General features: G+C 43.3%; 1 protein-coding gene and 1 long non-coding RNA gene across 3 annotated transcripts in view; both read left to right on the forward strand.

Moving 5' to 3' along the window:
- The first annotated feature begins 1,420 nt into the window (after window positions 1–1,420).
- SLC25A21 (solute carrier family 25 member 21) overlaps window positions 1,421–16,391 on the forward strand; it is a 275,507-nt gene continuing 260,536 nt past the window's right edge. For both annotated transcript variants that reach the window (XM_035109126.2, XM_035109135.2), the window contains exon 1: window positions 1,421–1,904. In XM_035109126.2, coding sequence (XP_034965017.1) covers window positions 1,838–1,904 — 67 coding nt within the window. In that variant the 5' untranslated portion in view covers window positions 1,421–1,837. The remainder of the gene's footprint in view (window positions 1,905–16,391) is intronic.
- LOC132591912 (uncharacterized) lies at window positions 4,762–10,990 on the forward strand. The gene is made up of 2 exons (XR_009557372.1): window positions 4,762–8,625; window positions 8,994–10,990. It is a non-coding gene; the product is annotated as an uncharacterized LOC132591912 (long non-coding RNA).

Below are 16,391 nucleotides of genomic sequence, written 5' to 3' on the forward strand. Positions count from 1 at the left end.
AGCCTTTGTTTGCAGACATCTTTCTAATGCAGGGCCTGGTGCCTGAAGCCAGCTCCCTGCAGAGCACAAATTGAGTATTACATAAACTGTCATGGACTGTATGTGTAACTACGGTATTTAACTGACGTTTTTCAGTTAACTTTTTTGTGTTCAGGTGACACAGTTACTGAAAAGTTTAATCTCCTGAGTGGTTTTTCTTTGACAGCCACTTTTGCTGAATCTTTACGGGCCCAGATTGCTAGCGCTTTAAGCTATCCCCCCCCCCTTTATGCCAACTTTGTGGTTAAGATGTATCTAGCATCATTTATCCCAGTTGATACCTGTTTTGGATTTAAATTGATTCTATGTATCTGCTGTTGTTATTTTAAACTGTTGTTTATATTCACAATTTTTTTTAAAAAAAAAACTGGATTTATATATGTAACTGTTATATATGTTACATAGAGATTACTATGCAAATATAAAATACAGTATCCATACTACATTGGCTTTTTTTATTCCATTTTAATCCATTTCCAGGTTGCTTAGATTGCATACATCATTTGGGCCGGGGGCCATTTTATCCTCACAACGCTGTGAGGTAGCTTAATATAAGATACAGTGATTCACCCATAGTCTCCAAGTGTACTTAAGGGCTAAGTGTCTCCATGTCTCACACTGGCTATGCCTATAGACTGTCAGATTTATTAAAAATTATACAATGCTTGATTGGAAAAACAACCCCAAACCCCCAAAGCAGTTAATGATCATGTTGCCAGATTTGCAAGAGTCCTCATGCATGCACAAGACCTTTGCATTCTCACTCTGCTGCTGATTATTTATCAAAGTTTGACCTCACCTCCTTGTTATGAAAGCAGTCTGGAAGCAATTCCTAATGGGGCCAACTAGCAGAGCTGATCAGGGAGAGTGAGGCAACAACTTTGGGTAGTTGGTTTTCATTGTTCATGAAAGGACAGAAAATTATTATTACTGTACAGTACTGCAGGGAAAAGGGACAGGCATTTCCCTCCCTCCTCTCCTAAAACAACTAAACCAGCCACGGGTACTCTTGTCACTTGACAAGTGTTGGGGTGCAATTTTTTTACTCCACATCGGGTAGCAAAGTTATCTTGGCCCAGCTGGTCTGAAGCAAGAGTGGTTAGAGGGTACTGCTGGGTTGTGGGCATGTTTTCTGTGTTTTGTAGCATGTCCCAGAGAGCTGACTGTGCAAACTAAGAAAAAAACACCATTTCTTTCTTGGGGGTTGGGTAGGGAGAAGACAGCTGACAAATGAGGAGCCCCAATTTCTCTTTAAAAACAAGTTGGGCGCTGTAGTCAGGGAACTATAGGGGATCGTCTTCTATTCCCGCGCCCCAACTTCCTGAATGAAACCGGAGTCCTTTCAGACATTCTAGAAGGGATAAGCCCGGCGTTCACCGAACCGGGTCTGCCACATTTGTCCCCTTCTTGCGCAGCAGAGGCTCCGGCCCCTGGGCTGGCTCTGGCTCGGGTCCCAATCGTGTGGTCTAAAGGTTACAGCGCCGAGCGCCCCCGACAAACTTCGCGGGGGTGGGAGGGGAGAGAGAGAAAGCGGCCGTTTCCCGCGAAGGCTCCGACCCGCCTGCTCCTCGCTTCCCTCCCTCTCCTTTTCCCGCCCAGTCGCTATCTCCGAGCCCAGGGGGAGACGCCTCGCCTCCCCTCCCGCCGCCACCCAAAAGGAGGTGTTCCGACCTCCCCGGCGCAACCTCGGCCAGCGGACGCGCTTCCAAGACAGTCGCGAGGCCGCTCCTACTCCTGCGGCGCGACACCGGACTAGCTCCACGCGGTTTTCCACCCACTTCCGCGCGCGCTGGTGACCATGACGGGGAAAGCCAGGGGCTTTGGGCGCGAAGCGGCCCACCAGATCCTTGCCGGAGGCTCTGCGGGTAAGTTGGCGGCGACTCCGGGAACAAACACTTTGCGCGCTCTCTCTCTCTTTCCCTCCTCCGTTACTGAAGCCTCTGGAGAGGTTTCGTTTCCAACGCGGCGGCCTGCTGCTTTTTCAAGCGCTGCAAAGTTTGCCCGGGTGCCGGAATCCGCCCCCTTTCCCTCCCCACACCAGCTCATCGGTTTGCATTCGCGTGCGCCGAGTTAGGCCCGCCTCCTCCAAGCCCTATAGGCTCCTCTGGCCGGGCTTCTCCGCCCTCCTCACGTTGCGTAAAGGAAGTTCCGCGTTCTGGGAGCCTCCGCTTGCGATTCCTTCCTGAATGGGCTCCTCTTTGGGCTTGAAAGGAAGGGGGAGTTGATGTACCAGGAAGGGTTGTTTGCTTCTGGAGTGAAATAGATAAACGTGTATTTGGGTGTGTACGATGCGATATAGCAGGCACGTCCAACTCCCAAGGACTGCGATCTACTCCCAGTATAAAAAACTGGGACATTAGAGGGAGGAGGAGCCACAGTTGTTAAGCTTTCTTTAAAGGAAGATTGACCAGAGTTGTTGACCTTCTTGGGGGGAAATGTACATCGACCTCGATCTACCAGGAGCACCCACGGATCTACCTGTCGATAGTGGTAGACCAGTTGAACATATCTACGATTTAGGACCAGGCAGACGATTTCTAAAGCATTAAGTGGCACTTCCTAGATTCTTCTCTGGAAGGATGTGCTTAGTTGTTTCTCGCAGTGACTGGAGAAATTGAGATGTGAAACCGTTAAGGCGAAACATATGTTATGGAAAATCCATCAGAAGACAACATGTGTATCAAGAAGTTAGTGATCTGACATGGTCACCCTTCCTACCTCTGTTCCTTCCCCCTCCCTTGCCCTTGTTAAGTTTTTGATGGTGTGAGACCAGTCTTTGATGTCCTAATCCAGGCATGGCCAAACTTGGCCCTCCAGCTGTTTTGGGACTACAACTCCCATCATCCCTAGCTAACAGGACCAGTGGTCAGGGATGATGGGAACTGTAGTCCCAAAACAGCTGGAGGGCCAAGTCTGGCCATGCCTGTCCTAATCAGTTAGGAGGAGGTGAAGCCCCTCACACCATAGCTGCCAAGTTATCCCTTTTTTACAGGGATTTTCCCTTATGCTGAATAGGCTTCCTCGCGAGAAAAGCGAAAACTTGGCAGCTATGCCTCACACAGCTGCCTTAGTCTGGGAGGATAGTGCTGGAAACCTTTGATGTTGGAAATTGTTGTGGGAGAGCGAGGCATTGGGAGGAGGTGGCAATCTATAACATCAGATGGTTTGAGTAGAGGTTTTGAGAAGCTAGTGCATGGACTGATTGGCCACAGGGCCAGGCAAACAGGCTACTGGGGGAGTCATTTCACCGCTTCTTGAGGGCTTTCAAGTGGCAGCTAGAAGTGCATGCTTGGTATGTATATATTGCTTGCTGTTTAGAAATAAAGTCTTCTTCTTCTCCTCACTTGTGTTTTGTATTGCTTCTGAATTTCCTCTTAAAATAACCACCTTGTGTTTGGCAACACATTCCTTAGTTGCTCTGATGTGAATCAAAGCCAAGGTAGTACCGTAGTTTCAGAGCATCGGGGAATTCACATTCAGAAGAGAGCATTTGCTGTAGCATTGGTTTGATCCTCTGGGTTGAAGCCAGAGGATATCCACTTTTTTTTTTACTTGTTTGAATCAAATGACATCTCTGTTAATTGATAAATTACAGGGGGCTGTATTTATCTGAATTGGTTGTTAGGTTTTTTTGGGTAGTCAAGTTGTGAATTTATGGTTCCTAAAAGGTGTGGGTAGCCAGTTGTTGTTTTACTCACATATTAAATAATAATAATCCCACACTTTTGCCCCAAGTTGTGTAAATTATGGTACATAGTTGGGCCTGCAGGTCATGGTTGTTACAATAAAGCTCTAATACGATGTTATCAGCATTGTGCCCAGGAGGCTGCTTACACATGCAGAACTCTTTTCTTTTGCAGGCTGATTAAGTTAGGCTTGGGCCTTGTGTAAAAAGACCTGAGGCTGAACAGACGACCCTTTCAGCAAGACTGAAACAAGCTGCAAAGATCTGACAGCCAGAAACAGTGTTTTAATTGCTTGAAAACATTCAGCCCAACTAACAGTTCTGTATAATTTGAGGCCTTTTATTTGTATTGTGAACTCTGGTTGGCTTGCCCTATTTTACTGCTCTTCTGAACTTACTTCTAGTGGGCCAATGCTACAATCTATTTTCTGATATCCACAGATGCTTTGAACTTCCCTGTTTTGCACAACATCATAGTTATTGTTATATGTTTGTGCTGCATACTCTATGTATCATACCCATCATACACTCAGTTCATTGCGAACTCTTTGGGGTTTTAAGTTAAAACCTAAATGAAACTGGAAACCGAGGGGTAGGATTTACTCTTTGTCTCTCCATTTTACCCTTTTTGGGAGCACAATGATGTGTTTGTTTGCTTATTTTTAATTAATTAGAATGAAGAAAAGGAGGCCCCTCTGCTCATTCACAGAGAAAGGACATTCAGGAACAGACAGATTGCCAAATAGCACAGCAGGCAGCAAATTGGAGTCTTTTGGGGCAGTTATTCTTGACCACAAAACTAGCAAGTAATAGGATGCTTATCTCGTAGCAGCATTTCTCTTTCTATAAATAAGATTATAAGAACATAAGATCAGGCCAATGGACCATCTAGTCCAGCATCCTGTTCTCACGGCGGCCAGCCAGCCAGGGCCGTCTCAAGCCGGTCGGGCGCCCTGACACCCTGGAGCGGAGATCGCTCCGGCGCCCCCGCCCTAGTGGGCGGGCGCAGCGCGAAGCACCTTCCTGCCGGGCCGGAGCCCTGGCACCCCCTAGAGCCAGGCCTGCAGCCAGATACAAGCAAGACCTGAGCCACAAGAACACTCTTGCCTCCTGTAGTTTCCAGCAACTAGTATTCAGAAGTATACTGCCTCCAACTGCGGCCATTGATTGCCTTATTCTTCACAAATTTGTCCAGTCCTCTTCCACAGACATCTAAGTTAGTGGCTGTCACTGGTGGCTTCTTATTTTGTGACTGCTAAGTGTACTCGGAAGTCTTTGGTGACGTATGTGGTTGGAAGCTTTTTATAAGTCGTACTATGCTATGCCAAGCGGACCCACCTCTATATGCTTGTTGACATTCTCAAAGAACTCTTTTAAAATATTTGTTTATTGATTTTTGAGAATACAGCAGCAGAACAAATCAATAGAGTGTACAAATAAATCGAAGGAAAACAAAAATCCATAACTGTGACTGAGTGAAGTACAGGGAACCCCTGTTTTGTGCAGGGGTTATGTTCCAGGTCATCATGTATGTTGGTGGAGTGTGCATAAACCCATACTGTTATACTTATGGGCTCTTCCCGGTCTGAAAACCGCCTGCGCATGCACTGCCACACATTCTTTGAACATGCGCATGTTGCCTGTACAGAGTTTGTTTACATCATCTTCTTCATCTGCAGCATGAAGAAATAAATATGAACTCTAGTAGGGCTGTGAGACACAACTTGTACTTGCATAAGCCATGCCGATTCTGTTTGTTTTCTTTATCTTTAGCAATACTTTCCAGCAGTTTTCCTGAGACAGATTTTAAGCTAACCAGCCTGTAATTTCCAGGATCTCCCTGGATCCCTTAAAAAAAAGAAAAAAGAAAAGAAAAGATGTTTTTAAAAGAAGGCTCTGGTGAATGCCCTCTGAACTTGGCAATTGGTCAGTTTTATATTTTGTCTATTTGGCCTAGATTTCACCACCACTTTTTGCCCCAGTTCCTCTGACTTACTTCCTGCAAAAGTTGGTTCAGGCCCTGGGATCTCTGCTATATCCTCCATTGTGAAGGTGAATGCAAATCATTCATTCATTTTCTCTGCAATCTCTTTATTCTCCTTCAGCAGTTGTTTTAACTCCTGTCAACCAGGGCCCCAACAGCCTCTCTGGATTCTCTCTGGCTACTAATGTATTTAAATGTTTTTAGCAATGTGTTTCTTTAATTCCTTTTAGCTATTTTATAGTATACATTATACTGTAATGTGTTCATGAGTGCAGATAACTGAGAGAAAGACTATATAGTGGCTGGAACCTAAGAACTGGGGAGTCCAGCAATGCCTCAGTAGTACTAAGCTGGGCAAAGAAGCAAGTTCTCCTCAAAGCATTAGCCCCTAGGCTGTTTCAGGAATTGAACAGCTACAATGCCCACGTTGGGGGGTTAGAAATGATCCTGTGATTCAGTTCTTCACACAGACATGTGGGTGGATGACAGTGAGAATGCTCACAGGAGGAGATATTGGGTGGAATTGCATTCCCTTGCTAATGTCAGTTGTGGCTCATTTTGACTGTCGTTATGCAATTTATCCAATTTACTTCATCACATTGCAGTATTCAATCTGAGTGAAATTTGGTGGTGTCTGTGCATGTGCTTATGAACTTCTGCTCACGTGGCAGGAGTTTCTCCTCGTCTGCTTGGTGATTAATGGAAAAATTAGAAACAATACAATTTCTCATGGTTTGAGTGAAATATTATGGCACCAGGTAGGCAGAAATATGTTTTGAGCACTGATTAACTAACCTATTAACTATTAACTACACCTATCAAATACATATGTGCCAGTCTGCATGAATAAGTCTTTAGATGCCTGGACAGACAGACAGACAGACAGACAGATCGATCTATTATATAGCAGAGACCATGGTCAATAATCAGTTTAGCTCTATTAGCAGTACATAACTTTATTTTTAGTAGTAGACTGCAATCTCGTATCCATCTGCTGTTCCAAGCTGAAGTCAACAGGACTGACTTCCATAGAGTAGCATTGCATAGAGTAGCACTGTTAGTTGCTTAAGGGAATTGTTTGTGCCTGCACACATCTACCCCCCCCCCCAAAAAAAACAGTAAGAAGGTTGCTTTGTTATATATGTGCTAAATTGGCCACTGGATGGCAGTATAATGCTGCTTTAATATATTTTAAAAACTGATAAAAGAACAAAACATGCCTAAACATGCTGTCTTTACAGGTGAGTATCAGATTTATGTAGCATGGATGGGGAAAGTGTTTAGTAGAGAAAATGAAATGCCATATTTACTGAGAAGAAGCTATGTTTATTTTCTTTAGAAAATCCAACTACTACCTACCCCATTCAGTCAATACAGTGGTACCTCGGGTTACGAACTTAATTCATTCCAGAGGTCCGTTCTTAACCTGAAACCGTTCTTAACCTGAGGTACCGTACCACTTTAGCTAATGGAGCTTCCTGCTGCCGCCACGGTGTCCGACATGCGATTTCCATTCTCATCCTGGGGCAAACTTTGTAACCCAAGGTACTACTTCTGGGTTAGCAGAGTTTGTAACCCAAGGTGTTTGTAACCCAAGGTACCACTGTAAAGCTCTCCAAGGCAGCTCACTTACAGTAATTAAAATAGCCATTTTAATAAAACAACACAAAATTAAAATTTACAATTTACAAAAAATGTCGCTGTCAACAGCAATACATTATGCATAAGATTTTTACAGTTTTATGTTGCCAAAGCTGGGGTGAATAATTGTCATCTAGAAAGCTATGCCATAGGTTCTTGACCAGGCATCCCCAAACTTCGGCCCTTCAGATGTTTTGGACTACAATTCCCATCTTCCCCGACCACTGGTCCTGTTAGCTAGGGATCATCTGGAGGGCCGCAGTTTGGGGATGCCTGTTCTTGACAGATGAGAAGAAGTGGGGGAGCAGCTTGATGCATATCTTGAAAATGGATTGTACCTTTGGTTCTGTTTAAACAGAGATGCAAGGATAAGAGAGTCCCAATTCCACCTGCAAGTTCCTATAGCTTTTACCTTTGCTGTGCGCCTTGAACTGCAACGCTCATGATTCCCGGCAGAAATTATTGCAAGTGGTGTCCCTTTTCAGCCATTGAGGAGCTGTAAATGTTGCTGCTAGCATCATTTTCCCGGAGGTGGGGGTGGGATTCCAGTTTGACATTTCTTTTCCTCACTCCCCACCCTCAGTGGGAAAACAGTGCTGCCAGCTTCACTGCCAACATCTTTTCACATTTGTAGGAGGAGGAGTCCCTCCCCCCTCCCAGCTTCTTTTATCTTTGAAGGACTCCTCCACTGCCTGGTATTCCAACCCTGTTCCCTAAAGTGATCTCCCTCCATGGGTGAAGAGGTTCATTGTCCACAGACCAGAGACTCATTAGGATGGCCTCATCAGAAGATCTTAACACGCTAGCATGTTCATGTAGAAGCAGGTAGCCCTTCAGATAACTTACCCATATTCAGTCAAATGTGCCCAGGAAATGCATTTGTATAAGCATAGTTCTGCTACATCTGAATGGATAGTAAAATTTTAGATAGAAAATTTAGTGTGGTATCGGTGAGAGTATTTTTTTGTGTGTGTGTGTATTTTTAATCATTTCCAAACTTATTTGGCAAGTTCATTTCCTGCTTTGCGTACCATTTAAAGGGCCAAACTACCAGTACATGTTACATTGTTGTTGTTTAGTCGTTTAGTCATGTCCAACTCTTCGTGACCCCATGGACCAGAGCACGCCAGGCACTCCTGTCTTCCACTGCCTCCCGCAGTTTGGCATGTTACATTAAGATATCTTAAAAGCACATTTAATGTTGACTCCTTGGTTTTTCATGGAAATGCAGAAGCATACCCTACCTGACCCAGTTGAGAGCATAATAAGTTGGGAGGTAAAGGTAAAGGTAAAGGGACCCCTGACCATTAGGTCCAGTCGTGACCGACTCTGGGGTTGCGCGCTCATCTCGCATTATTGGCCGAGGGAGCCGGCGTATAGCTTCCAGGTCATGTGGCCAGCATGACAAAGCCGCTTCTGGAGAACCAGAGCAGCACATGGAAACGCTGTTTACCTTCCCGCTGTAGCGGTTCCTATTTATCTACTTGCATTTTGACGTGCTTTCGAACTGCTAGGTTGGCAGGAGCTGGGACCAAGCAACGGGAGCTCACCCCGTCACAGGGATTCGAACCGCCGACCTTCTGATCAGCAATCCCTAGGCTCAGTGGTTTAACCACAGCGCCACCTGGGTCCCGAAGTTGGGAGGTAGGGATCAACTATTCCTTTCCAATGCCAGATGGCAGCTGAAAATCGCTCTGCTACTATTTGCCCTTGAAAGTGCTGTGGGAGAGCAGCTGAGCTGGAATCTTTTGACATTTTTTGGTCTCTAAATAGGCACAAGAAGGAAAAACTTACCGTAACCCTCCCTTCCTCTCCATACTTCGCAGTCCAGATCTGGATCAGGTTCCACTTTAAAAAAAAAAAAGGAAAAGAAATCCAGCATGCTAAAATATAATTTCCGGAAGTTCAGTTATGAAGAGTGCAATATTAGACTAGTTTTCTGAAGCTGTTCTGCACGAAAACCTGCTTATATACAAGAGTGTGCTTTGTAGGCATAAACTGCAACCCAGTATTATATGGGAATCAAATTGCTTCAGGAAGCTATATAGCTCTACTGTATATAGCTTTTGTGTTTGTGACACATTTGGGCAAATAGTTCACCATGCACATGTGTTAAGGGCAGAATGACAAACAGGTCTTGCTCTCTACAGCAGTGTTTCCCAACCTTGTGCCTCCAGCTGTTTTCGGACTACAATTCCCATCATTCCTGACCACTGGTCTTGCTAGCTAGGGATGATGGGAGTTGTAGTCCAAAAACAGCTGGAGGCACAAGGTTGGGAAACACTGCTCTAGAGGATACCGTGTTTCTCCGAAAATAAGCCTTACCCCGAAAATAAGCCATACCCCGAAAATAAGCCATAGTGATAGGCAGTTTAACCTTGTAGGTTAAACTGTACCATACTTAATAATAATAAAAAAAGACATCCCCTGAAAATAAGCCACCGTGGGGTTTTTTTGAGGAAAAATAAATATAAGACGGTGTCTTATTTTTGAAGAAACCGTGGTACAGTGCTGAAGGAAGTAAAAGGTAGTACTGTATTGTGGTGAAAACCTGGCATTTGTTTTCAATGTAGCACAACAGACAGCAGTATGTCCAACCAAATTTGACACGAAACACACAGATACATAATAGCAATTTATCCTCTTGTATAAGCAAGATCTGTCATATCCCCCCACCCCTTGGTAGCTGCTTTTAAAGTAAAAAAAGGAGAAGAGAGTTGTGATTTCTATTCACGGACCTCCCACATCATCCCTGTTTTCGGCTCTTATCGAGGATTTGGAAGCAACAGGTTCAACCCAATTTTCATGTACAGTAAAGTATTACTTCAGTGGAAGAAATTGAGGGTGTTACCAGGTGGTGGATTAATTTGCAAATGGGTCATTGTTGGTAGCAGGTTCCTCCTCCTCTGCCCCCAATTTAATGGATTAACCCTTCAAAATGAATATTAAAGGGCGGGGGGGGGGGGATATGGGCTGGCATTTTGCTGCCAATCATGCCATGTGGACAGTGTAAAAAGCTTGCATGCATAAGAACCACCAATCTCACTATCAACACCCATCTGGATGCAGCCATTGAAACACTTGGGTGAAACTGACTGCTGAAGAATGACTAATGTGACAAGAGTTTTCACATTTGCCATCCCAAGCTGTTCCTGAAAATAGAAGCGCAATATTGCTGTTGTTTTGGCTGTAGCGTTGGCTGCTAGGTGCTTGCTTGTAATATTAGCAGTTACGGTGCAAAAAAAAAGCCACTTTACAAAGTGCAATGTTATGAGTTTGTGGGTGGTGGCTCTTACCAACCTCTTCTTTAGACACTCCTTATAACAACCGTGTATTTTAACATTTATATCATGCTCTTTCTCCAAGGAGCTAAAGATTCTCCCCTCTCCCCATTGTTATCTCCCAATGACCCACTGAGTTGAGTTGGTTAGTTGGATTGAGAAACAGTGACTAACCCACAGTTATCAAGCGAACTTCCTGGCTCAAGAGGGGATTCCGACCTGACTCTTCCTGTTCCTAGTCCAACAATCAAATCCCTACACCACACTGGCTCGGTAGGGTAGGACATTGTTACTATGGTAGACAGGATGAGCATGGGCAAAGTTGCTGTGGCTAATAATAATAATAATAATAATTATTATTATTTATTATTTATACCCCGCCATCTGGCTGGGTTTCCCCAGCCACTCTGGGCGGCTTCCAACAGAATATTAAAATACAATAATCTATTAAACATTAAGAGCTTCCCTAAACAGGGCTGCCTTCAGATGTCTTGGATGATGGAATCCAACAATATCTGGAGGCCTGCAATTTTCTCATCCTTGGCCAAAGACTGCTTAGTGAGGCAGAAATAACATTCAAACTGTCACTCAACCATTGCTCTATAGTACCTCTTCTATGTAAGATTGGAACCATCATTAAAAACTATTGACATCGTGATTACAATTAAGAAAGAATCATGGGTACTGTGGCTGTGTAGAAGAACATTTCTGTTTACACAGGGCTTTTCTGATATATGGCTCCACTATTGGTTAGTGTATATCACCGCCCAGATTTTTTGACTACTGTATTTTTATTCTGTTTTATGGATGTATTACATCCACTGCCTGGATACTGTTTATTGTGTGGTAGCCAAGAACGAAAGAAAGTTCCTTTCCCTTCTGTAAGTCCCATGCCCATGTCATTGACTGGTAGGGAGGTTTGTGAGGGAGGGAGGGGAAGAAGGAGACATGGGGCTGCTTTGGGTGGTGTTGTTGTTCAAGCATTATGTGTTCTTGAATGATATGTCCTATTGATTTAAGGCTTTAAGCAGGTGAGTTAAGTGTAGTTGCACTGGTATGGTATGGAATCCACATGGTTTGTAGCCAGGGAACTCAAAGGGACAGATGCCACACATTATTTGTAGCTGTTGAAGTGTTTTGCTTTGGCTGATTATGTTCCTTTAGACATAGATAAAAGTACCTCTGTTATATTACATTAGTGCAGGCCTTCAAATATTAAAATTGTCAGAGCACTAGTCTTGTTTCTCAAGTACTGAACAGAGGATATTACCCAAAATTAGAGTAAATATAAATCAATGTCATATTCTTGGTATGAAATTATGTTACTTTAATGTCAATAAACTTTAAATTCAGACTTTTCTTATTAGAATAAATGTTTCCTCTTAAAATGCATGATAATCACAATCAAGACTAAATTTGTTCTGTTATTTATTTTTTAAATGATTGTACATGTTTAGTAGACTTTTGATTTAAATCCCTGTGGATATATTGGAGACAGATGTTTAGATGACCTCATGTTTAAAGTAATGTTATATTTGGACACCAGATTAAATTTTCTTTAAAATCGTTCCTTATAAGAGAGACTGTTACAAGGTAATCAATAATTCACATTAGAAACATGCCATTTTATTGAATGATATTCTTAACATTTATAGGTGTGTGTTTTATACACATATAAAATCTGTATTTCAGAAAAGTTCTGATTATGCAACAGTTGTTTACATATGAAAATAATGTTTCTGGCTGGAAGATTAAATGAGAAACAGATTTCTGAAGTCCCTTGACTTTGAATGCAAATTTGCCATATCATTCTGCCTCTCCCCCCCACCCCCACTTTGGTAAATGGCTGCAATAAGTTTTTAATAGTACTGGTGGGAGAAGACTCATTAATTTTGAATTGTAAATATCTTATAACTAATTTCTTTTTTCTTTTGAAAAGCACAATCCTAACCATGTTTGCTCTAGTCTGAAGTAAGGCCGACTGACAAGCGTGCTTAGGATTTTAAGCAATCCTGTAATTACTTTTAAATAACACAACAGTAGGCTGGTATGCCAAGTTTTAAATATTGAAATACTGTATCCAGCAATTATAATAATTGGTCTATAATAATTAGAAATACATAGTGTTACTTGGGCGTTAAAATGATTGTTGTTGCTTAGTCGTTTAGTCGTGTCCGACTCTTTGTGACCCCATGGACCAGAGCACGCCAGGCACTCCTGTCTAACCATCTCGTCCTCTGTCGTCCCCTGCTCCTTGTGCCCTCCATCTTTCCCAACATCAGGGTCTTTTCCAAGGATTCTTCTCTTCTCATGAGGTGGCCAAAGTATTGGAGCCTCAGCTTCAGGATCTGTCCTTCCAGTGAGCACTCGGGGTTGATTTCCTTCAGAATGGATAGGTTTCATCTTCTTGCAGTCCATGGGACTCTCAAGAGTCTCCTCCAGCACCATAATTCAAAAGCATCAATTTTTCAGCGATCAGCCTTCTTTATGGTTGAAATGATAAATTGATCTAAATTGAAATATTCTGTTGGAGCCACTCTCTTGCGTGTGCTTTTTCATAAGCAAAGTTTGTGCAACTAGCATGTATATTTTTGCAGCTGTCATTAAAATGCCGGCATTAATTTGGAGAATTGCACACATTTCTTATCGTTCACTGTGGTAAATAGTGTTTCTTAGCTTTTAGTGCCATAGCAGTAGTTATTCAATTTTATCTAAAAAACAAAAGAGAAAAGTTGCAATATATGCTAATAAGAGGGTTTTGCAACCAAGAAGTATGATACATAGATCTAAGTTTGCCAATCTGGCAAGAAAAAAAGTTGGCCTGCACCATTTTTATTTATTTTTCTTTGGGGCCAGTTGCCTGAAAAACTGGAGGCTGGCTCCCTCCTCTGTCACTTTATTTTAACTGTACAGCTTAGAGGAATAGTGCTGTCTCCTCCTCCACACCTGCCAAAAATACTGCATAAGATCCAGCGAAGAAACAGGACTAATGTTTTTTCCCTGTTTTTCCGACCTCATGCTGGGCACGGCTGCAGTTGCACAGATACATCACTGCCTGCCAACAGTACAGAAACCTACTAGAAAATAAGTTCAGCCCTCCCTCCTCTGAGGTTCAGCTGTATCCAGACTGCTGGAATTTGTCTGGCTGAAGGTCTGTCTTGTCCTCCACATTGCAAGCGGCCTTTCCCAACCTGGCCAGTGGTCAGATGTGATGTAAATCACATTAAGACATAGCGGTATAAAGTGATACGTGAAGAACAGTATAATAATTAAAGCTGGAGTCCAAAATATCTGGAGGACTCAAGGCTGGGGAAGTCTTGGGAAAGGAAAACATCCTTGGGCTGCCTGGAAAAAGGCAAAAAAAGTACAGGGACCAGTTGGTGGCAGCAAGCAAGTGATTGAAGAGAATACTGCCAGCTAGGTGCTCTTTCTTCAGCTTTTCCCCTCCCAGTTCTTGGTGCCCCCACTTTAAACAGTTTGAGATCCACCTGCTGAGCCAAGTAATTGGGACAATACTGTCACCTCCAGTAAGGGGGCGGAGTTACAGAGAACAGCCCCCCATCATAAAGTCCAGCTCCTCAACCAGTCAGAGCTCCAGCAGCGGGTCCAGTGAAGGGCAGGAGGAAGTGAGCAGGTTGGTACAGGGCTCCGGCAGCATCCAAGAGCCGCGACTGCAGCCTAGAGCTCCTATACAGGAAATGGCCAGCGGCGGAGCATCAGACAGGCGCCCTTTTCCCCCCAACGCCTGTTTTGAGGCGTGCCAGCTCCCGTAGGAGCAAGGGGCAGCGCTTTGGTGTCCCCCAACTACTTTGCTGGGTGCGTAGCCGGAAAGCGCCATTGCGAGATTCTGATGAAGACTGAACAGTCATGTTTCTCTTATCTCTTGCACTGTAAATAAGTATGCACAAATAAAAGTCCTAAAGACATGACGGAGTGGAGCGTTGTTACTCGAGGGTAGCCACCAGCATCCCTGACACCTCCCATGGAAGGAGTTGCAGTGTTTGTCCTGAATTTGTTTGTTTTGTGCCATTAGGTCCAGTCGTGGACAAGTCTGGGGTTGCGGCGCTTATCTCGCTCTATAGGCTGAGGGAGCCGGCGTTTGTCCGCAGACAGCTTCTGGGTCATGTCATGACTAAGACGCTTCTGGCGAAACCAGAGCAGCACACGGAAACACCGTTTACCTTCCCTCCGGAGCGGTCCCTATTTATCTACTTGCACTTGATGTGCTTTCAAACTGCTAGGTGGGCAGGAGCAGGGACCGAGCAACGGGAGCTCACCCCGTCATGGGGATTCAAACCGCCGACCTTCTGATCGGCAAGCCCTAGGTTCAGTGGCTTAGACCACAGTGCCACCCGCGTCCCTTGTTTTGTGCCTTATATAGTATTGTGCTTTGTATATGATGGTAATGTTTATTCATTTTAAATTTCATTGCCATTATTGTGAGCTGCTTTGTACTCAGCATGGTTGTTGGAAAAGCAGAATGCAAATATTAAATAAAATTAAAAAAATAGCTGCTGGTACTATTGATTGTAAAATACTACATTATAAACATTATAAAGCCATGCTTTTATGTATGAAAGCATGGTTCATACAGAAACCAGGAATAGAACGCTTAAGACAAGACTTTTTAATTCTTCTTGACCGGGCAATTTGGTACTTTAAGAATAAATTTGCATGACTATCTTGCATGCTAGATTCAAGCCCAGCTTGGAAATTTGTGATTGCGTATCTAAAAAGCATCTGTCCTAAATTTTATTTGGTAGATGAAAGGTATTCTACACTGCAGTTGGTTTGGTGCCACGTGCTGACTAAACCTTTTGCCCAGCTGAAGCCAAATAGTCCATACTATGATCTAAGGCTGCAAAATCCTACACCCTGTACAAGTGGAACAACATGTATAGGGGCAACTAAGAACAAATAACCAGACTGCCTACTGTCTTTAAGTTCTACTATTGCAAAAGTGTGGAGCAAGTGAAAGCTGTGGACAAAAATATTTTTTCTCCTATTTTAATGCCAAGTTTTCCATGAAGATGAGCCCCCGAATGCCTGAAACATCTTGGATTATTCAGTAAATTTCAGTTTGCGCCTATTACTGGATGTAGTCTTCCTTGACCTCTACTGAGCTAGTGCCATTGGCTTATTCTGCTTGGAAACTCAAAGAGTTCAAGAGTTGAATTCAGCTAGAATTTATGTATATGTTGTGTCCATTGATTCCAGCGGGGCTAAGTAAGGTTGCTCCAGCTTTGCTGTTTTGTGAATCACACTTGACACACTTTGATTTCATAGTGTTCTGGGATAAATTTAATGTGTTTTTTGAAAAGAAAATTCTTCACAGCTGTAGCCTCTCACTGTACATATTAATCCTTAACTTTAAAAATGAGAACATGCTCCTTTTTTATTGGAAGGATATGTTCTTGTGGCTTTGAAATGTATCGCTTTAAAAAGGTTCCAATAACGCGAGCCTGACTCTGAAAGCAATGTCAGATCACGAGTAAGATTACCTATAAGGTTGAATATTTTAGAAATGTTCTGAGATGCCAACAGTATGTATGATTAATGCATTGCGTATTTGTAAAATGGCATGGGTTTTCAGAGCTAGGCATTTCTCTTGAACTTTCCAATACTATCAAATGGAGTTACATGAGCATAGCCCCAAGTGATTATGTGGACAGTTTATGTTACTGCCAGAATTTGCTTATTTTACCTTGCAAGTGAAATCTTTGACACTTACAGCATTTTGAAGAAGTACACAGGCCTGAAA

This window comes from Zootoca vivipara, chromosome 1 (genome assembly GCF_963506605.1).
Source record: "Zootoca vivipara chromosome 1, rZooViv1.1, whole genome shotgun sequence".
Lineage (NCBI taxonomy): Eukaryota > Metazoa > Chordata > Lepidosauria > Squamata > Lacertidae > Zootoca > Zootoca vivipara.